This window comes from Carcharodon carcharias, chromosome 11, assembly GCF_017639515.1.
Source record: "Carcharodon carcharias isolate sCarCar2 chromosome 11, sCarCar2.pri, whole genome shotgun sequence".
NCBI classification, from domain to species: domain Eukaryota; kingdom Metazoa; phylum Chordata; class Chondrichthyes; order Lamniformes; family Lamnidae; genus Carcharodon; species Carcharodon carcharias.
The window spans coordinates 75,662,514-75,686,050 of record NC_054477.1 but is presented as its reverse complement, the minus strand read 5'-3'; the positions used below and the strand labels follow the sequence as shown (position 1 = coordinate 75,686,050).

Below are 23,537 nucleotides of genomic sequence, written 5' to 3'. Positions count from 1 at the left end.
GACTGGCCTGCTCTGCTGGGCCTACACTGCAGACTAGCCTGCTCACCAGAAGCCCTCTGATGACCCCTTCCACTTGACATTGTGAGCAGCCTTGCAAAGGCTGCCAGTGCTTCATATAAACAGGCCACTGGGTCGTCATTGAACCCAGCGGACAGTGCACTCCCGCCGCCGCCTGCCCACTCCTGCTATCCTCAGGAGTCCCGCATTACGCTGGGCAGGCCTTAATTGGCCCGCCCACGTAAAATGGCAGCACGGACCTGATCACGGGCGACGATTGGGTCTGCGCCCGCCCATGCCTGGGCCCACTCCCAGTCTGCCCCTCCCGCCAACCAGAAAATTCAGTCCCATATGTACTTATGAGGTCAGAGGGTGAAAGGCATAAAAATAGCGAGTGGCCGCCTTTTAAACCAGGGGGTGGGGAGGGATTGCAAAAAGTAAGCCTGGGAAGAATTACTCCGACTTCATCAGAAATTCATGCAGATTTCAGGGTCTATAGGTTTGATTATGAAGCTAAAATTTAATTAATCTAAAATTGTATCAAACATCTCAACTAACCTCCGTTGTCTTGGAGATAATTCAGGGTGGAGCCTTGGCTGAAATTCCAGGAAGTTGTCTGTGGAATTTTTCCAAAATGTCTTTGGAGTTCGAGCTAAAAGCACCCAAGTCAGTGGGTGTAAGCATGCAGAGAAAGAAAGAGTCTGCTAAGAGCTGAAAAGCAGCTGTAGACCAGAAGCAAAAAGGCTATCAGAAATCAGGGGGTTTTCTGCATTGGAGACACATAATGCACAAATGCAGTGAGGCCTGATTTTGAACTGAGAAGTCCACAGTTGTGAGGTTTTGAAGCGAGGTTGGAGGATCACTTAGCCAAAAGCTAGTCAAGGATCCCGATGAAATTTCAGACCTTGGAGAACAGCTGGACTTCCACCCGTGATCGGGCCCAGAAAGCAATTTCACACTGGTGGGCCAATTAAGACCTGCTCAGCATGAAACACAAGCAGCAGTGCACAGCACTGCCTGTGCAGGCAGGGGGAGGAGTGCAAGCCGGGCAAGTGCGACCTTCGCACATGCGCACGATTACGCACTACATAATCTCCCTGAGGCAGAGAGCTGCCTCAGGGAGATGAACTGATTTCAAACAAAATATTAAAAATTTTATAAATGTTTGAAACACATCCCCTCATGTGATTCTGTCACATGAGCAGGGACATGTTATTAATCACAAAATAAAGTTATTATTTGATTTTAGTTTGCTTTTGGAAACCTCGTCCCAGCAGATTGGAAGTTAGCAAATGTAACACGACTATTCAAGACAGGAGGGAGAGAGAAAACAGGGAACTGCAGCCCAGTTAGCATGACATCAGTCACTAGGAAATTGCTAGAATTTATGACTGAGGAAGCCTTAACAATACACTTAGAAAAGCAAGAACAAGCCAACATGGTTTTACGAAAGGGAAATCCTGTTTCACAGATCTATTATGGTTTTTTAAGGATGCAGCTATTAGTGTGGATAAAGGGAAACCAGTAGACATAGAATACTTGAATTTCCAAAAGGCATTCAATAAGATGCCACACAAAAGGGTTAATGAACAAGATAAAGGCTCATGGAGTTGAAGGTGATATATTTGCATGGATAGAGAACTGGTTAGTGGGACAGGAAGCAGAGAGTAGGAATAAATGGGGCATTTTCAAGTTGGCAGAATGTGACTAGTGGGGTGCCACAAGAATCTCGGGCCTTGGATACTTAGAATCCATATTAACGACTTAGCCAAAGAGACAGAGAGTAAACGAAAACAAAAATTGCTGGAAAAACTCAGCAGGTCTGACAGCATCAGTGGAGAGAAAGACAGAGATAATGTTTTGAGTCTGTATGACTCTTCTTCAGAACTAAAGAGAAGAAAAATGGGTGGAATATATACAGGTGAAGCTGGATAGAAGACCAGCGGTAGGTGGAGGCAAAGGAGAGATTGTAAAATATGTCATAAAGAAAAGGTCCATGAGGTGTTTATGGTAGTGATACTGTCTAAAGGAGGTGCTAATGGAGACATTAAGAGTAGAAAGCAGGATGAGCAAGTTACAGATGGCCCTAGTGGGGGGTGGGGTGGGGGGAGGGGATGGTGTGAGAGAAAAGATCAAAAAGGGCTAAAAGCTGGGGCTAAAACAACAAATGGAAATCAATTTTAAAAATAATAATAATAGAAATAGGTGGGAAAAAATATTTATACAACTTTAAAAATAAATATTTGGAAAAAGGGGATCAAAAAGTGATGAGGATGGAGGAGAGAGTTCATGATCTGAAGTTGTTGAACTCAATGTTAAGTCCAGAAGGCTGTAAAGTGCCTAGTCGGAAGATGAGGTGCTGTTCCTCCAGTTTACGTTGAGCTTCACTGGAACATTGCAGCAGGCCAAGGACAGACGTGGGCATGAGAGCAGGATGATGTGTTGAAATGGTAAGCAACAGGAAGGTCTGGGTCATGCTTGCGAACAGACTGGAGGTGTTCCTCAAAGCAGTCACCCTGTCTGCGTATGGTCTCTCCAATGTAGAGGAGACCGCATTGGGAGCTGCGAATGCAGTAGACCAAATTGAGGGAAGTGCAAGTGAAGCATTGTTTCACTTGAAATGAGTGTTTGGGGCCTTGGACAGTGAGGAGGGGGGAAGTAAAGGGGCAGGTGTTGCACCTTCTGCAATTGCATGGGAAGGTGCTGTTGGAGGGGGTTGATGTGTTGGGGGTGATGGAAGAGTGGACCAGGGTGTCCTGGAGGGAATTGCCCCTACAAAATGCCGACGGTGGGGGGTGCGCAGAGGAAAGATGTGTTAGGTAGTGGCATCATGCTGGAGTTGGCGGGAATGGCGGAGGATGATCCTTTGAATGCAGAGACTGGTGGACTGAAAAGTGAGGACAAGGGGTACACTATCATGGTTCTGGAAGGGAGAGGAATGAGTGAGGGCAGCGACGCAGGAGTTGAGTTGGACACGGTTGAGGGCCCTGTCAACCACCGTGAGTGGGAAACCTCCATTAAGGAAGGAGGAAGGCATGTCAAATGGGAATGCAGGCTGGGAGGACAACCCAAAGAGGCTGCAAAGAAATATAGACAGGTTTACTTTGGTCATAAGAATAGAAAAGCAGAATATTTTTTAAAAGGCTTGAAGCTTGTAAATGTTGATGTTTAGAAAGACTTGGGTGTATTCGTACAAGGAACAGAAAAATTAAGCATGCAGGTTCAGTGAGTAATTATGAAAACAAATGGCATGTTCGTGGATACAATTACAATTTTACTGCAATTGGACAGGGCTTTGGTGAGAACACATCTGGAATACTATGTGCAACTTTGGCCCCCCTATTTAAGGAAGGATATACTTGCATTGGAGGCAGTACAATGAAGGTTTACTAGATTAGTCCCTGGGATGAGAAATTTGTCCTATGATGAGAGGCTGAGTAAATTGGGTCAATATTGTCAGGGGTTTTGAAGAATGTGAGATGATCTCATTGAAACATTCAAAATTATGAAGGGGCTTGACAGGATAGATTCTGAGACATTCTTTCCCCTGACTGGGGAATCCAGAGCAAGGGCCACAGTTTCAGGATAAGGAGCCAATCATTTAGGTCTGAGATGAGGAGAAATTTCTCCATTCAAAGGGTTGTGAATCTATGAAATTCTCTACCCCATCATTGAATATATTTAAGGCTGTTATAGACAGATGTTTGGTCTCTCAGGGAATCAAGGGATATATGGAACAAGTGGGAAAGTGAGATCAGCCATGATCATATTGATCATGCAGGCTCAGCAGGTTGTGTGGGCTTCCCCCGCTCCTATTTCTCATGTTCTCAAATTATTTTTGAACTTGCTCAGCTAGTCTCAGGAGCAACTTGAAGTTCGAGACAATCAGCAAAACCATAGGAGGAAACAGCAATTCATTTTTCACAATTGATTGCATTTGATTCAGGTGTGCCTTTGACTAACTTCTATGAGAACCAAAGAAGTCTGCTTTCATTCCTATGCTATGTATAAACAAATATGGAATATTTCCACTATATTCAGTGATACAGTAGAAGTAAACAATTTGCATTAATATGGTGTCATTCATAGCCTCCGAATGCCCCGAAGAGCTGCACAGCTAATTAATTAGTTTTGAAGTATTAACGTTTGTTATGTTGGCAAACATGGCACTCAATTTTCATAAAAAGGCCTCACATTAAGATAAATGACCATTTGATTTTTTTGGCGTTGAAGAATAAATGTCAGCCAGTTAACTGGGAAATCTCTCCTTCAAGTAGTGCCATGGGGTTTTTCACATCCACTTGAACAGAGAAGCAGGTTTTTGGTTCATCAGCTCCTACAACCAAAAGGCAACATTCCCACTGGTGTAGCACATCCTCAGAACTATATTGAACTGTACACGTAGAGTATGAGCTCAAGCCTTGTAGTGGGGGCTTTACCCATGACTTTCAGACCCAGGGAAATGACCAGTAAGCCAAGCTAATATAGTAGTGGGAAAAGGTTTCAGTGGAAGCCACGGTGCCGTATTATTTATAAATGCCTATAATGTTGAGAAATATTCTGGTGGGTATTTAGAACTTACCTAGAACTGCCTCTGCCTCAGATAGTGTGTCCTGATTGAATTTTATATTCAAAAATTGGATGAATACACTTGGCATCAGCCTGTAGGGCGTTAATGCCTCTAGTGCTTTGATATAGAAAAATGATCAGATAATAAAGCTAGCGATAAAAACATAAAGAAATCAGTTCTTGACTCGCCTGAAATCCAAACAGACAGCAATTGAAAATGGAGGAGATAGGTCTGAAAATGAATGAACAGCCTGCCCACCTAAAATAGTTGGACCCTGATCGCCATTTTCTGATACTATTGGACAGAACATGCACGCTGTGCTCTGTGGTACTATACATTGAACCACCTAACCAGTAGTCATAAAAACTGCCCAAAAACCAACCCAAGAAACCTTCAGATTTCTTTAAATGGGTCCAGGAGGACCATTGTTGTGGTCTGTCAACCTGCCATCAGCTCAGTACAGAAGTTGGCCAATTTCCTGCCATCCCAGGATTGGTATGCTGCAGCTGGGTACCTAATGCTTGCCAGTAACATGTTAATGAGATCAGGCGCTCAAAATGATACCGACCTCCTGGTCGCACCAATGGGTGAGAAACCACTCTGCCTATTTCATATGCACTTTGGCTGCCACTTGAAAATTGCCTCAATTTATTTTTAAAATGGCCTCTTTTTCCTGATTTTTTAGTAACTTTGGTGTTTCTGCATTACTCGTAGATTATGGTATTAAACTTAGCCTTGATGAAAATATAAATCCAAGTCTGTGATTATGTTTAAGAACTGTGAACATTGGGATATTGCTGTAAGTGGATTTGCCCAGTTTTGGGGGTGAGCAGCCAAAAAATTTGATATCTGGGAACTAGACTGAAAAGGCCTGATTGTTGCGTTTTTAAAGCATTCCATGTTATAAGCAAGCAGGTCTGTTTACAGCCCTGTTCGTGCATTGAGGGTATCTCCCATCATTTGAACTGCAGGAATTGATTGCCTTACACAAGCCCTACCATGTCATTGCCAATTGAGGAGGCTCCACATATGAGTGGGCCTGGAATCAACTACTTCTAGTCACCTGACCGCTGAAAACTGTCGGGAAGTGGCAGTTGTCCAGCCAATGGAGCAGAATTTCGGGCAGCAGGAGGTCACCAGCAAATAGGTAGTTGCTGGGAGGGTATTTCAGGAGGGTCCCTTTGGAGGGAAGGGAGAAGCCTGAGCCAGGGGAGACCTGGACATTCCTTGTGGCACTTCTGCCGTCCCCACCCACCATCCCTGCAAGGAAACTAAATAAATATCCACGCCTGGGTTTGCTTTGGCCAGAGGTATACTTCCTCGTGTCACTAACTGGGGGGTAAGTCAAAACATCTTTACTCGGGCCACACTTATAATGGCATTAGGAGCCTAATGACATAATCAGAACCTTAAAGAATAGCCTCACTGACCTCAGTCAAGTCTCCTTGTGCCTGCTCAGAAGGTCAGGTTAAAATTTAAGACAGAAGGATGGGATTGGGCGCTGCTGGATAAATCAGTCCACTGATTTTAACTTCCCACCTGGTTTCTGCTGGGTGACTAGTATCACATCTTTAGCGATTTTTGTTTAAATAGCTCTAAAGCTTGCCTGGGATTTCAAATGTTCTCGGATCTAACAGAAATAATCAATCAAAATAACACTTGTTCAGGACCGATGTGTAGTATAAACTACTGGCCTGGATTTAAACCATCAGTATATAGATGCAAATAAACCTGTTGTTGTCGAAACTAGTGATTTTGTTTTATTTTTACATTGCTTATCTGTTGTACTTTGATTTTAAACATTCCTTCATTTTTCCTACTCCTTCAATGGTTGTTTTTAAAAATTCTTTCATGTGATGTGGGCATCGCTGGCAAGGCCAGCATTCATCAGGCCAGCATTTGTTACCCATCCCTACTTGCCCTTGAGAAGCTGGTAGTGAGCCACCATCTTAAACCGCTGCAGTCTATGTAGTGTAGGTACACTCAAAGTGCTGTCAGAAAGAGAGTTCTAGGATTTTGATCCAGTGACAGTGAAGGAACAGCGATATATTTCCAAGTCAGGATTGTGGCCTGGAGGGGAACTTCCAGATGTTCCTATGTATCTGCTGCCCTTGGCCTTCTAGGTGGTAGAGGGCATAGATTTAGAAGATGCTGTCAAAGGAGCCTTAGTGAGTTGCTGCAATGCATCTTGTAAGAGCTACACATTGCTGCCATTGTGTATTAGTGGTGGAGGGAGTGAATGTTTAAGTTGGTGAATGGGAGCCAATCAAATGGGCTGCTTTGTCCCGGATGGTGTCAAGCTTCTCGAGTGTTGTTGCAGTTGTACTCATGCAATTGGACAGTAGAGTAGTCCATCACAAAACAAAAACAAAAATAACTGGAAAAACTCAGCAGGTCTGGCAGCATCTGTGGAGAGGAACACAGTTAATGTTTCGAGTCCAAATGACCCTTCAACAGAACTAAGTAAAAATAGAAGGGAGGTGAAATATAAGCTGGTTTAAGGGGAGGTGGGACAAGTAGAGCTGGATAGAGGGCCAGTGATAGGTGGAGATAACCAAAAGATGTCATAGACAAAAGGACAAAGAGGTGTTGAAGGTGGTGATATTATCTAAGGAATGTGCTAATTAAGGGTAGAAAGCAGGACAAGCAAGGTACAGATAGCCCTAGTGGGGTTGGAGTGGGGTGAAGGAATCGAAGAAGGCTAAAAGGTAGAGATAAAATAATGGATGGAACTACATTTTAAAATAATGGAAATAGGTGGGAAAAGAAAAATCTATATAAATTATTGGGAAAAAAGTGGGGTGGTCCGAAAGGGGAGGGGGATGGAGGAGAGAGTTCATGATCTAAAATTGTTGAAGTCAATATTCAGTCCAGTTTGCGTTGAGCTTCACTGGAACAATGCAGCAGGCCAAGGACGAGCATGTGGGCATGAGAGCAGGGTGGAGTGTTGAAATGGCAAGCGACAGGGAGGTCTGAGTAATGCTTGCGGACAGACCGAAGGTGTTCTGCAAAGCGGTCACCCAGTCTGCGTTTGGTCTCTCCAATGTAAAGGAAACCGCATTGGGAGCAACGAATGCAGTAGACTAAAGGCAAACTGGAGGAACAGCACCTCATCTTCCGACTAGGCACTTTACAGCCTTCCTGCTTTCTACCCTTAATTAGCACATTCCTTAGATAATATCACCACCACCATCAACACCTCTTTGTCCTTTTGTCTATGACATCTTTTGGCTATCTCCACCTATCACTGGCTCCCTGTCCAGCTCTACTTGTCCCACCTCCCCTTAAACCAGCTTATAATTCACCTCCCTTCTATTTTTACTTAGTTCTGTTGAAGGGTCATTCGGACTCGAAACGTTAACTGTGTTCCTTTCCACAGATGCTGCCAGACCTGCTGAGTTTTTCCAGTTATTTTTGTTTTTGTTTTGGATTTCCAGCATCCGCAGTTTTTTGCTTTTATCTTAGTCCATCACAATCCTGGCTTGTGCCTGAAATTCATGTAATACATGATATTTTTCATTGGGTGGCACTGTGTCTAGATTTAATTTAGTTATATTATTGTAGTTCCTGATTCCAATCATTAGATGGTAGTATGCAGGGACACAGCTGAAGGTTTCACTTCCTGAGTGGAAAGATTTATCTGTGCTTTGTTATATGAAATTATAAATCAGTTTTAAAAAAAACATGTATCTAATTCTGTTACACATGGTACAGCAAGGCAGGGGGAAATGTTCAGTGCAAGAGGCTAGAATCTTACCCTAAAAACAGAATTTAGTTGAAGATCTGAATGTCACTAACATGATTGAAAATCTTTTTTAAAGCTTGCTTTTATCCCTTTCAGTTATTGTTACAACAGCCAACGCCTATCAGCCTGAGTCCATTACAGTATCAGGAATCACAACAGCAAAAGCAGCAACAAATGGATCTTGTGGTGCCAGACCAGGATCTTCCCAGTAAACAGTTCCAGGTACCAATAGGAACAACATGGAACCAAGTCAACTTGCTACATTATTAGGTTTCTAATATGAAAACATAAAATGCTGGAAATACATAGCAGTTCCCTCATCATGATAGAATCTTCATTAGGAATGGGAGAGTGGGAGATAAGTGATAAATTAAGGCTGAACAAAACAGTAAAATTATAAACCCCAAATGCATTTATGTTTGTGATGCACACGGGCTGTGTCATGTAGGGACTCTACCCTTTGGGGAGCAAAACAAAAGGCAAATAAATGCTGTTTGGAAAGATGACTATACATATTATAAGATATCTAGGGTGGAATTTAATGAGGGCGGCAGGGGTCCACCGTCCACCAACAAAACTGGTGGCACCCCCGCTGACCCAATTCCCAGGAGCCCTGACGGAGTTAATTCCTGTATTGGCAGCAGGAAGCCTGCCCCGGGCTCCCGGCTCCATGGGGGACATTTAATTCAAGGACTTCGCCAGAAATCCCAAGGCAGTGACAGTGAAGGAACGGCAATATAGTTCCAAGTCAGGACAGTCTGGGGCCTGGAGGGGAACTTGCAGGTGGTGATGTTCCCATGCACCTGCTGCCCTTGTCCTTCCAGATGGTAGAGTTTGCGGGTTTAGAAGGCGCTGTCAAAGGAGCCTTGGTGAGTTGCTGCCATTGTGCATCAGTGGTGGAGTAAGTGAGTGTTTAACATAGAAACATAGAAAATAGGAGTAGGAGTAGACCATTCAGCCTTTTGAGCCTGCTCCGCCATTCATCATGACCATGGCTGATCATCCAACTTAATAGCCTGCTCCCGCTTTCTCCCCATATCCTTTGATCCCTTTCGCCCCAAGAGCTATATCTAACTCCTTCTTGAAAGCATACAATGTTTTGGTCTCAACTACTTTCTGGGGTAGCGAATTCCACAGGTTCACCACCTTCTGGATGAAGAAATTTCTCCTCATCTCAGTCCTAAATGGTCTACCCCATATCCTCAGACTGTGACCTCTGGTTCTGGAGTCCCCCACCATTCAGGAACATCCTTCCTGCATCTACCTTGTCTAGTCCTGTTAGTATTTTATAGGTTTCTATGAGATCCCCCCGCATTCTTCTGAACTCCAGTGAATATAATCCTAACCAACTCAATCTCTCCTCATATGTCAGTCCCACCATCCCAGGAATCAGTCTGGTAAACCTTCGCTGCACTCCTTCTATAGCAAGAACATCCTTCCTCAGATAAGGAGACCAAAATTGCCCACAACATTCCAGGTGTGGTCTCACCGAGGCCCTGTATAATTGCAGCAAGAAATCCCTGCTCCTGTACTTGAATCCTCTCGCTATGAAGGCCAACAAACCATTTGCCTTCTTTACCGCCTGCTGCACCTGCATGCTTACCTTCAGCAACTGGTGTACGAGGACACCCAGGTCTCATTGCACATTCCCCTCTCTCAATTTATAGCCATTCAGATAATAACATGCCTTCCTGTTTTTGCTACCAAAGTGGATAAGCTCACATTTATCCACATTATACTGCATCTGCCATGCATTTGCCCACTCACTCAGCTTGTCCAAATCACACTGAAGCATCTCTGCATCCTCCTCACAGCTCACCCTCCCACCCAGCTTTGTGTCATCTACAAATTTGGAGATATTACATTTAATTCCCTCATCTAAATCATTAATCTATATTGTGAATAGCTGGGATCCCAGCACCAATCCCTGCGGTACCCCACTAGTCACTGCCTGCCATTCGGAAAAAGACCCATTTATTCCTGCTCTTTGTTTCCTGTCTGCCAACCAGTTTTCTATCCATCTCAATACACTACCCCCAATCCCATGTGCTTTAATTTTACATGCTAATCTCTTAAGTGGAACTTTGTCGAAAGCTTTCTGAAAGTCCAAATAAACCACATCCACTGGTTCCCCCTCATCAACTCTACTAATTACATTCTCGAAAAATCCATGCTGATTCTGTCCGATTCTGCCACTGTTTTCCAAGTACTCAACTATTAAATCTTTTATAATGGACTCTAGAATTTTCCCCACTACTGACATCAGGCTGACTGGTCTATAATTCCCAATTTTCTCTCTGCCTCCATTTTTAAATAGTGGGGTTACATTAGCTACCCTCCAATCTGTAGGAACTGTTCCAGAGTCTATAGAATCTCAGAATATGATGCCCAATACATCCATTATTTCCAGGGCCACTTCCTTAAGTACTCTGGGATGTAGATTATCAGGCCCTGGGGATTTATCGGCCTTCAATGCCATCAATTTCTCCAGCACCATTTCTCTACTAATATTAATTTCTTTCAGTTCTTCCCTCTCACTAAACCCTGTGTTTCCCAACATTTCTGGTATGTTATTTGTGTCCTCCTTTGTGAAGACAGAACCAAAGTGTGTATTTAGTTGGTCAGCCATTTCTTTGTTCACCATTATAAATTCCTCTGTTTCTGAATGTAAGGTGGTAGATGGGGTGCCGATCAAGCAGGCTGCTTTGTCTTCCATGGTTTTGAGCTTATCTTGGAGAGGAGGACACTGATGAAGTGTGGGAGTGAGGTTTGGAGAAAAGGGCAGAGGGGTGGATCCCAGTGGGCCCCCACTTCTTCCTGATCCTGGGTCTCTCAATCAGGCACTGAGTGCTTTTGAGTGAGGGAACCCCCCTGCCCAACCCCATTAGGTTACAAGCAATCAGGTTTGCTTGTCAGTCTTGCTGTATGGTGAGTCCCCACTCCTACAGCAGCAGGATAAGGCCCTTAAGTGGACATTAAGGCTTCAAGCCTTCCCACTCCAGAATTTCTCAGGGAAGAAGCAGCAGGTGCCCCACCCCACATCCTCTACCCAATCAAACAGACCCCCCCCACCACCCCTGTTTCCAAATACACCTCCAGAGGAGGCTTTAAATTCCTCCCCTGATCTTTGCCCCATTTAACTAGAGTGTTTATGGAGGATTAGTGGTACAGCTTCTAATTTTGCCATATGCTCATGTACAGGTTATCCTAAGTAAGAAAAAGGAGAGTATTCAGTTTGTTACCCTGTCTGCGCTGCTCAGGTCATTGAAATTCCAGTGGCAGTGGTTTATAGTTATGGGGATGAGAGAGTTGGTATTCAGAGATATTGCCACCTCTCTCTGCGTGGCATGAGAAAGATTCTTTAGAGTTATCCTCCTATGCAGATCCAGAAATCTCTCTCCTCTGGTTGATCAACTTGAGGAGAGTTTGACAGTCAGTCTCGCTGAAATTTTGAACTCTTTTTTTACTCCTCCTTGGAATGCATTCTGTGCCAGACCCTTCAGTGGAAGACGTTCTTAAAAAGTTAGGCAAAATGTCAGAAGCCATCCAGTGCAGTTACCTTACGGTGAATTTTTCGATTTACCTGTTTGTGACTCAGCCTGCTGCTGCAACCTCTAGCCAGCCTCAGCTTTTTAAAGCTGCATTCTAATTTTTTCACACCCACTGAACATTACTACCAAATTATGTGGGGCTTGAGCTGGAGATCCTCCAGTGGAACTCACTGCCACATGGACTGGTTGAAGTGAAGAGCATTGATGCCTTTAAGGGAAAGCTAGATAAGTACATGAGGGAGAAATGAATAGAGGATAAACAAATGAAGAAAGATAAGAGGAGGTTTGTCTGGAGTCTAAGCACTGACATAGACTTGCTGGGCCAAAGAGCCTGTTTCGCTGTTTTAAAATATAAAGTAATTCTATATAATAGATATAAAAATGAGCTGATACACAATCTTCTGGCGGATTCAGCTTTCTGAGCGTTATCAGGTGCAAAAAAGGTACAACGCACCTCATGGAATTTTGAGAGATGCATGTCTAGGTCCCTAGTGAGATTGATACAATATTTGATATAGTTCACACAAAGCAGAGTTTTATGTGCTAAACAGAATATATTGGACTTTGATTTTCTTACTCAACAAGACTGTTTTTTCATGTTTTTATAGAATGCTAAGATGATTCGTGCTGGACAAGTTGTACAGACTTCCCTGCCTAACCTATCCTCTGGAAGCCTGGCATTACATTTCAGCAGTCCTATGATGTTCTCTCAGGCCCCAACAATGACTCTCCAGAGTGATGGCACCATTGGCCATTCAGGTCCTAACTTTGCTCATGACAGGCAACTAAGGTAATAACAACTTTATTTCACAAATTACAATCAATGCATGAATGGTTAATAATAAACTTTTGGAAGATATTTATTATGCGTATGAGTTATCTATCAGAAAAAAACATTATTTTAAGGAGTATCTATCTGGAATTTGGATGACAGTGAATTAGCATATCTCTATTATTTCTGGAACCAAAGCTTCAATCATTAACCTCTCTGGTTTAAAACTGATTTTCAGTGGTCAATGTTTTATAGCACAAAACAGCCCAAACTTTCAGGGAAAGTTGCCAACCTAAGTAAATATAAGGCCACATGTGAAAATAAAATACTTCCACTAGTGCAACAGAAGTGGTCTATTTTGACAGAGTTAAGGCATGGTGATGGGAAAGAGGAGAGGGTGTTTTACTTGTGCCTGGTGCTCTATATCTCATCTGGTAAGGATTGATGCTGATAGATTGGTTGGCTAAAAATAGAATAGTGTACAATTGTCAAAAAATTATGATGGGAAAATGTGAATTGAGTTTTATTTTTAGGAACAAAATAGCAATGGGATTGGACATATGTTCACCTTCTGACACCATTGTTTACAATAGCTGCTTGGTTCCAGGCATGATCTCTGTTGCCAAAAGGGAGCCCACCAATGCAAGGGAGAGAAATCCAGTGCCCTTGCATCAAGGGTGCTCAAACAGGAAGAAGAGGCCTAAAGAAGGAAAGAGCTGCAAACATTGTAGGTCTTGGTATAAAAGCCCGTTCCTTCCAGCAGATGAAAGCAAGGCATTTATCACCACCACCCAGTGCCTGGTGACACTCTCTAGAGGCAGTTCTTGGGGAAGGCAATGATAACAGGGGCAGACAGCAGGCCAAGCTGGCAGGAAAGGAGCAATCAGGCTAGGAATACTGTGGCGGGTAACTCACCTCCTGACTCCCCTAAGTGTGTCCACCACCTACAAGGCACAGGTCAGAAGTGTAATGGAATACATTCCACAGGCCTGGATGACTGCAGCTCCAACAACACATAAGAAGCTTGACACCACCCAGGACAAAGTAGCCCGCTTCATTGGCATCCCTCCCACAAACATTTGCTCCCTCCACCACTGATAAACAGTAGCAGCAGTGTGTACCATCTGATAGTGCATTGTAGGAACTCACCAAGGGTCCTTAGACAGCACATTCCAAATACACGACCACTACCATCTAGAAGGACAAGGGCAGCAGATAGATGGGAACACCACCACCTGGAAGTTCCCCTCCAAGCCACTCACCATCCTGATTTGGAAATATATCGCCGTTCCTTCACTGTCGCTGGGTCAAAATCCTGGAACTCCCTTCCTAACAGTACTGTGGGTGTACCAACACCACAGGGACTGCAGCAGTTGAAGAAGGCAGCTCACCACCATCTTCTCAAGGGCAATTAGGGTTGGGCAATAAATGCTGATCTAGCCAGCAATGCCCACATCCCGTGAATGAATGAAAAAAACCAGTGGCAGTCCTCGCACTGTGAAGTCGAGAGAAATCTGCACTATCGCTTGATTCTCCCCAGGTACAAGCTATAGACAGCACACATATGGCCATCAAGGCTCACACAGGCCAGTCAGCAGCCTTCATTTACCTGAAGTGATTCCATTCCATCAACGTGCAATTGGTCTGCGACCACTGGCAGCAAACTCTGCAAGTGTGTGTTCATTATCCTTGGAGCAGCCACAACGCCTACATACTCAGACACTCCTATTTAATTCCAAAAATATTAGAAGGCAGTTAGCTCAAATTTTATTCTGCAATCCTTGGTACAGATTTAGCTTCTTCGTTGCAAGTTCAGTCTTTAGCATACACCCTTATCTGCTTTTAAGAAAAAGATTTAAAGAGAATCCTGATCAGGGAGAAACTACAAGAAAAATCCCGTGGAGCAGCTTTTTGTCATTTGAATCCCATGATAAGATTTTCTTTGTAATCTCTACCACCTGTCCATTATCACTATAAAATATTTTCCGCAATGGAAATTAAATCTGATTTTTGCCATATGTTGTGGTGTGCAGTAGGTGTTACTGTTTTTAGTGACAGTTGTCAGAGCAGAATTCAGCAGGGCACTTCCTGGTTTCTTGCAGAGCAATCATTAGTTCTGCTGATTTTCCTCAGTAAAAGCCCACAGTTGGCTGCAGCTAACAATGCCGGACTCAAATGTCTAAAAATGCTCACAATGCGTATATCTTTTATCGTAACCACTGACTCAAAAGCAAAAGTACTACTGCTGAACCTAGTTATACATGCTTAGGGAGATTCCCATTGAAACATTCAGTGCCCCAATTAACTGATTGGTAGCAGTAAAATTGGAAAGTTAAAACAACACCCTTCACCAGAAAAAAAATGCAAAAATAAGTTGAAAATAAGATTTGGAAAGCTGCCATTACAATTGCAAATAAAATAAATTTCCCAGAAGGAAGTTCCAGTAATACTGGTACAAGCTGACACCAGTTCTGAATGGGGAAATAAAAACAGTTCAGAACTAGTGTTTCTGTAGAAATTACCAGTTAATACTGGTAATGGTACCAGTAAGCCAGTTGTTGATGCCAGTAATACTGGTGATATAGTTAGTACTGATCCGAACTGGTCAGTTTTCCAGTTTATCTGCTGTTATTTATACTGCATTTACATTTATTGCTTATATGCATTTATTTCTCACTTTTATTGCTGGTGCAGCCTTGAGCATCAACTGATGTCAATAACTTCACCTTCCAATGTGTTTTTTTAATGTAAATGCTCAAGATTAATAAATATGATTCTGCAGATTGTCAGACAATGCACTCAGAATAAAAATGTGCATAAAAACTGCAAATTTTATTATGAAAAATGCCAAGCATACAAAATTAAAATTCCTCATTGATCACAGGCAAAAAAAAACTCAGAATGAAGGTTTCATTAAATGGGGCAACAACTTTATTCCTGGAGAAGTGAGAAAACACAAATATCTCAAGCACAATATTGTAATGATTGATTTCAGGTCAGATTTGCTCACAGAGAAACAAAAGTAGCAGCAGGAGTAGGCCATTCGGCCCTTTGAGCCTGCTCCGCCATTCATTATGATCATGGCTGATCATCCAACTTAATAGCCTGCTCCTGCTTTCTCCCCATATCCTTTGATCCCTTTTGCCCCAAGAGCTATGTCTAACTCTTTGAAAACATAAGATGTTTTGGCCTCAACTACTTTCTGTGGTAGCGAAATCCACAGGCTCACCACTCCCTGGGTGAAGAAATTTTTCCACATCTCAGTCCTAAATGGTCTACCCCGTATCCTCAGTCTGTGACCCCTGGTTCTGGACTCCCCATCCTTCGGGAACATCCTTCCTGCATCTACCTGTCTAGTCCTGTTAGAATTTTATAGATTTCTATGAGATCCCCCCCTCATTCTTCTGAACTCCAGCGAATATAATCCTAACCAACTCAATCTCTCCTCATATGTCAGTCCCGCCATCTCAGGAATCAGTCCAGTAAACCTTCGCTGCACTCCCTCAAGTTCAGATCCATTATTTTCTCTGTTGTATAACTGTTCAGCTTGCTTTGCTCCTTTGAGACCTCATCCTCACTCAACCCCTTCTTCAAATAATGAGTGAAACATACTGCAGGCAGGGAAGGTAAAAGGAAAACATAAGCATTAACTCACTGAAGCCATTAAAGCTAAAAAAAATAGAGAGTTTAATTGTCCTCTGGCTTGTCACACTCACCCACTACCACTCACTGAGCTCCAGACCGCCCTGCAATGGAACATGTAGGGGAAAAAGAAGAAACACATCAGTCAGTGGTCTGTGTGCAAGACCTGTAATACAGACTAAATGACAGTGCATATCAAACTGAATGAATGCAGATGACACATATCACCCACTGTGATATCCATCAGTTTTAAGGATGCTTTGTGTGTGAACCAGCGCAGATTTTATCTGGAAAATTCAGAAAATCATACCTTCTTATCTACTGGAGTGTAGAGCACCTCCACACATGTGCTTGCTGCAGCTGTGAAAATAAATGCAAGTGTGGCTCGCATTTAACCAGTTCTGTGCAGGCCTGGGCAGGGTTGTTGCTCTGAGAGACATGGTCATGGGCTACAGTTTCCCCACACGCCATTGCTGTCGTCCTCAGGCTGCAATAGAAAGCAAGAGAAATAGCTAAGCTTACATGACTCCTCAGCACTAAGATAGGTGTTGCGTAAGAATTGCAGTTATCTAACCACATATTACTCTGTATGAAGATGCTGAGTAACTGATCCTGGAGCCTACAGTTGAGCCTCAGTAGCTCCTCCAGCTTTTCCTGGAGGCCTTGATTGATCCCAGAAAACTCCTCCAACTTCTGCTGGAAGGCTGCCTTCTTTACCTCCAGCTTCTGCTGGACGGCTGCCTTCTCTATCTGCATAGAGTCATAGAAGTCTATAGCACAGAAAAAGGGTCTTTGACCCATCGAGTCTATGCCGGTCAAGCAAGTACCTAACTATTCTAATCCCATTTTCCAGCACTAGGCCCATAGCCTTGTATGCCATGGCATCGCAAGTGCACATCCAAATACTTCTTAAATGTTATGAGGGCTTCTGCCTCTACCACCCTTTCAGGCTGTGTGTTCCAGATTCCCACCACCCTCTGGATGAAAATATCCTTCCTCAAATCTCCTGCGCCTTACCTTAAATCTATGCCCCCTGGTTATTGATCCCTCCATCAAGGAGAAAAATTCCTTCCTGTCTACCCTCTCTATGCCCCTCAATTTTATACACCTCAATCATGTCTCCCCTCTATCTCCTCTGCTCCAGGGAAAATAACCCCAGTCTATCCAATCTCTCCTCATAACTAAAACTCTCGCGCCCAGGCAACATACTAGTAAATCTCTTCTGCACTCTCTCTAGTGCAATCACATCCTTCCTATAATGCGGATTCCAGAACTGCACGCAATACTTTAGCTGTACACTAACCGGCCTTTTATACAGTTCCAGCATAACTTCCCTGCTCTTATATTCTATGCTTCGGCTAATAAAGGCAAGTATCCCAAATGCTTTCTTAACCACCTTATCTACCTATCCCGCTACCTTAAGACCAGTGGACTGCACACCAAGGTCCCCTGTTCCTCAGTACTTCCCAGGGTCCTACTATTCACTATGTATTCCTGTGCCTTGTTTGTCTTGCCCAAGTGCATCACCTCAAACTTATCTGGATTAAGTTCCATTTGCCACTGATCAGCCCATCTGACCAGCCCATCTATATCTCCGGGTAATCTAAGGCTATCCTCCTCACTATTTACCACCCCACCAATTTTAGTGTCTTCCGCGAACTTACTGATCAACCCTCCTACATTCAAGTCTGAATTGTTTATATATACCACAAACAGCAAGGGACCCAACAGCAATCCCTGTGGAACCCCATCGGACACAGGTATCCAGTCATAAAAACACCCCTCGACCATCACCCTCTCCTTCCTGCCACTCAGCTAATTCTGGATCCAATATGCCAAATTGCCTCGGATCCCATGGGCTCTTACCATCGTTATCAGTCTCCCACGCAGGACCTTATCAAAAGCCTTGCTGAAGCCCAAGTAGACTACGTCAAATGCATTGCCCTCATCTATGCACCTGGTCACCTCTTTGAAAATTTCAGTCAGATTGGCCAGACATGACCTCCCCTTAACAAAAGCATGCTGACTGTCCTTGATTAATCCCTGCCACTCCAAGTGTAGATTAATACTGTCCCTCAGAATTGATTTTCATTGTTTCCCCACCACTGAGGTTAGACCGACTGGCCTGTAGTTCCCTGGTTTATCCCTTCCTCCCTTATTGAATAACGGTACCACATTGGCTGTCCTCCAGTCCTTTGGCACCTCTCCTGTGGCCAGAGAGGTATTGAAAATTATTGCCAGCGCCCCTGCTATCTCCTCCCTTGCATCACTCAACAGCCTGGGATACATTTCATCCAGGCCTGGAGATTTATCTACTTTTAAGCCTGCCTGACCACTTAGAGCTTTCTCCCTTTCTATGCTAATTTCTTTAATTATATCACAGTCCTTCTGCCTGATTTCCGTACCCACGTCGTCCCTCTCACTTGTGAGCACCGACAGAAAGTATTCATTTAGAACCCTGGAGTCTTCCAGCTCCACACACAAATGACCACTATGGTCCTTAATGGGCCCTACTCTTTCCCTAGTTATCCTCTTACTCTTAATGTACTTGTAAAATAACTTCAGATTTTCCTTTATTTTACCTGCCAATGTTTGTTTCATGCCCCCCTTTTGCTCTCCTAATTTCCTTTTTAAGTTGCCCCCCCCCCCCACCCCAACATTCTACACGCCTCTAGGGCTTCTGCTGTTTTGAGCCCTCGGTTTCTGCCATAAGCCTCCCTTTTTCTCTTTATTCAATCCTGTATATCCCTCGACATCCAGGATTCCCGGGATTTGTTGGTCCCACCCTTTGTCTTTACTGGAATATGTTGGCCCTGTACTCTCCCTATTTCCTTCTTGAATGAGTCCTACTGTCTGACGCAAATTTGCCTACAAGTAGCTGCTTTCAGTCCACTCTGGCCAAATCATATCTGATCTTATTCAAATCAGCCTTCCCCCAATTTAGAACTCTAATTTCTGGCCCATTCTTGTCCTGTTCCCTAACAACCTTGAATCTAATGGAGTTATGATCACTATCTGCAAAATGCTCCCCCACTGATATCTCTACCACTTGCCCAGCTTCATTCCCTAAAATTAAGTCCAGGATTGCCTGTTCTCTTGTAGAACCTTCTATGTCCTGGCTTAAAAAGCTCTCCTGGATGTATTTTAAGGATTCTGCTTCCTCTAAACCTGACACACTATGACTAACCCAGTTAATGCTGGGGAAGTTGAAATCTCCCACTATTACTATCCTATTATTTTTTCACTTCTCTGAAATTTGCCTACATATCTGCTCTTTTATTTCTCTCTGACTGTTTGGGGGCCTCTAGTACACTCCCAGCAATGTGATTGCTCCTTTTTTGTTTTTCAGTTCTACCCATATGGCTTCGTTTAAGGAGCCTTCTAAACTGTCATCCCTCCTTACTGCTGTAATTGATTCCTTGATCAATATTGAGGTACGTCCTCCACTTTTACCTCCTTCGCTGTCTCACCTGAGGACCCTATATCCTGGAATATTGAGCTGCCAATCCTGCCCCTCTGTCAACCATGTTTCTGTGAGAGCAATGACATCATACTTCCATGTGTTAATTTGTGCCCTCAACTCATCTGCCTTATTCGTCAGACTCCTTGTATTAAAATAAATACCATCCAACCTTGCCAAACTTCTGCCTTAACAGGCCTATAATTTCTATGCCTTCCAGACTCACTTGCTCTCTCTTCTAATTTTGGCTGTGCATCTCCCCCTACTGAACCACCTCTCAGGATCCCATTTCCCTGCCAAGTTAGTTTAAACCCTCCCCAATGGCACTAGCAAACGTCTCCGCAAGGATGTTGGTCCCATTCCGGTTCAGGTGCAACCCGTCCGCCTTGTACAGGTCCCACCGCCCCCAGAAACAGTCCGAATGCCCCAGAAATCTAAAGCCCATCTTCCTGCACCATCTCTCCAGCTACACATTCATCAGGACTAACCTCCTATTTGTCCTCCTACTTAACCTGTTTAACCTCCTATGCTCACTAGTGCGTGACACCGGAAGTAATCCAGAGATTACTACCTTTGAGGTCCTGTTTTTTAATCTGTTTCCTAGCTCCCTAAATTCTGCTTGCAGGACCTCATCCCTCTTTCTACCTATGTCGTTGGTACCAATATGTATCATGATCTCTGTCTGTTTACCCTCCCCTTTTAGAATGCCCTGCAGCCATTCAGTAACATGCTTGACCCTAGCACCAGGGAGGCAACATACCATCCTGGAGTCACATCTACAGCCACAGAACTGCCTGTATATTCCCTTTACTATCGAGTCTCCTACCACTATTGCTCTTCCCCTCTTTTTCCTCCCCCCCCCGCAGCTGAGCCACTCACAGTGCCATGAGTGCGGCTGCACTCCCCAGAGGAATCGCCACTCTTACCGTTTTCCAACACAGAAAAACGGTTCTCAAGCAAGATGCACCCTGGGGATTTCCTGACTACCTGCCTGACACCTTTCTTCTGACTGATGGTCACCCATTCCCTCTCTTTCTGCATTTCTGTAAACTGTGGGGTGACCAAGTCTAAAAACATACTATCCACGAAACTCTCAGCCTCACAGATGCACCTCAGTGCCTCCAGCTGCCACTCATGCTCCGAAACCCGGAGCTCAAGTAGCTGCAGCTGATGTCACTTCCTGCACACATGGTCGGTCAGAGCGCAAGGAGTGTCTAGGACTTCCCACATGTTGCAGGCGGTACATAACATGGGACTGAGCTGCCCTGCCATGCCTCTAGTTGAAAAAAAACCCTTACTTTAAGTTAAATACAGTAAAAACAAGTTAAATTATTTATGCACTTTAAATAAAAACTAGAACCCTTAACTTAATCTATTTTAAACTGGAGAAAAACTGGAGAAAAAAACTGGAGAAAAGCACTTACCCGCTACTCACCAATCAGCTCTCACCTTTGTGCTGAAGTCACTTTTTGAAGCTTCCCCGCACTCGTGCTGGTTCTGATCTCCCCGCTGCTCTCTTGCGCTGTCTTGTGCTATCACTCTTGTTATTTTCAACAAGAACTGACTGCAGGACACTCTTCCCAGACTGCTTCACTGCAATGCTGACTCCAGCACACTCTTTCCAAGCTGCTTCACAGCAATGCTGACTGCAGGACATGCTTCCCAGGCTACTTCACCACGATGCTGACTGCAGCACACTCTTCCCAGACTGTTTTACCGCGATGCTGACTGCAGGACACTCTTCCCAGGCTGCTTCCCAGCGATACTGACTGCAGTGCACTCTTCCCAGATTCTATTCCCTTCCACTGGGGGGCTGCTTTCTGTGTCTTCAGCTTCTGCTGGAGGGTTGCCTTCTCTGCCTCCAGCTTCTGCTGGAGAGCTGCCTTCTCGGCCTGCAGCGTCTGCTGGAGAGCTGCCTTCGCCACCAGCAGCTTCTGCTAGAGGGCAGCTTCTCTGTCTCCAGCTTCTGCTGGAGGGCTGCCTTCTCTATCTCCAGCTTCTGCTGGAGGGCTGCCTTCTTTATCTCCAGCTTCTGCTGGAGGGCTGCCTTCTCTATCTCCAGCTTCTGCTGGAGGGCTGCCTTCTTTATCTCCAGCTTCTGCTGGAGGGCTGCCTTCTCTATCTCCAGCTTCTGCTGGAGGGCTGCCTTCTCTATCTCCAGCTTCTGCTGGAGGGCTGCCTTCTCTATCTCCAGCTTCTGCTGGAGGGCTGCCTTCTCTATCTCCAGCTTCTGCTAGAGGGCTGCCTTCTCTGCTTCCAGCCTCTGAACAGATAGCAACTCTTTCAGGTTCTGGGCGTGTTCTGCCCAATCCTCCAGCTGCATTGCTCTCCTGAAAGTACTAGCTTTATTACTCTTGGCCGCTGGATGTTGGGACGTCATGCTTCTCAGCTTCTTGCATCGGGAGGCATATATTCATTCAATCTTATCCTTTTATCAGAGAAAAGAAATGAGATGTTATAAAGGGTGTTGGCATTTTTGACGAGAGCAGGCATACAAGTTCCAGGCAATGTTTGCTTTTAAGCACTTAATTGTTCATCAGGTCTGTAAGAATGTAATATTAGCCTACATGATAAACAGTGGCTGGGATTTTCTGGCCCTGCTGCGGGGGATGGGGCAGCCCAGCAAAATGTCCATTGACTTTCGGTGGGACTGGACAATCCTGGTGGTGGCCGAGCCCGGAAAATCCTACCCAATGCATAGAAAGCTGCACATGTACCCTGGTCACAGTAGCACCTTCCAATGCCCTCCTCGCTTCAAGGGTTGCGAGGGGTACATCATCGGCACTGGTGTCATTCTCTTTAGTAGTGTCCAGAACCTTTGGCATTTGCATGTGTGTTGATTCCTTCTGCTCCTTGAGACTCTGCAGACGAGGAGAGACCTCAAAATGTTTCAAAGGCTCATTTAATTTGCAATGGCTGTGAGCACAAAGTTTTAGCTTTATCACTGGGCGGAATTTTATGTCCCACAGACAGGCATGCACCCTACCCAATGAAGCATAAAATGGTGCGCGATGACATCAGGAGATTGTCCCGACGTTATCATGCACTCAGATGATATTTCGGTCAGCGGGCGCACACAAGAGTCGGCAACGCACCCGCCAACAATTAAGAGGCCTATTAAGGCCATTAAAGTGTTAATTAAGAGTGATTTTTCACTGCCCATCCAACCTTACAGTTGGCGGATGGGCAGGAGAATCAGCCAGGCGGCCTTTGTATTGTTGAGGAAAGCTCATCCACAGGCAGGATGAGGTTTCCGAGATTCATTTTTAAAAATGTTTTGTCAGAAATTTTATTATCCATGTGTTCAGGTGAGCGAGTCCTATGTGTGGAAAATTTTTCTAGGATTTAAAAATCTTTATTTTTGTTTTAAAATTCTTCAGCTCCCTGAGGCAACTCTCTGCCTTCAAGGAGCTTTCAGCGCATGAGCTCCCGTGCCTGCACAGACTTCAGCACTCACTCTCCTCCTGCCCCTACCCCGGCAGCACTGAGGATTTCAGCACGCGTGTCACACTGGCTGGCTGTTAATTAGCCAGCCAGCGTGAAATTGCAGTCAGGAGCCAATCGCGGGCAGCAGGCCAGTTCCTGGCCACTCTCGGGCCCGCCCACTATGCCCACCCGACAACCTGAAAATCCTGCCCTTTGAGATTTACCTCCAAGCAAATGGATCTGAGCTTATAAAAAACATCAGGCGGAATTGTCCCAGATTTGTACTATGCGGTAGGGGAGGGTAAAAAGACATTTTACCCGCCAGCTGCAAAGGCGGCCTTTCATGCCATTTCGTCCACTTCCCACTTCGTTAA

At 44.4% G+C, this 23,537-nt stretch overlaps 1 protein-coding gene across 1 annotated transcript in view; it reads left to right on the top strand.

Moving 5' to 3' along the window:
• The window catches only part of LOC121284366 (neuronal PAS domain-containing protein 2-like), a 210,796-nt gene that overhangs the window by 170,384 nt on the left and 16,875 nt on the right, over positions 1–23,537 (top strand). Inside the window, exons 18-19 of the mRNA XM_041199787.1 lie at positions 8,409–8,534; positions 12,472–12,653. Coding sequence (XP_041055721.1) covers positions 8,409–8,534; positions 12,472–12,653 — 308 coding nt within the window. The remainder of the gene's footprint in view (positions 1–8,408; positions 8,535–12,471; positions 12,654–23,537) is intronic.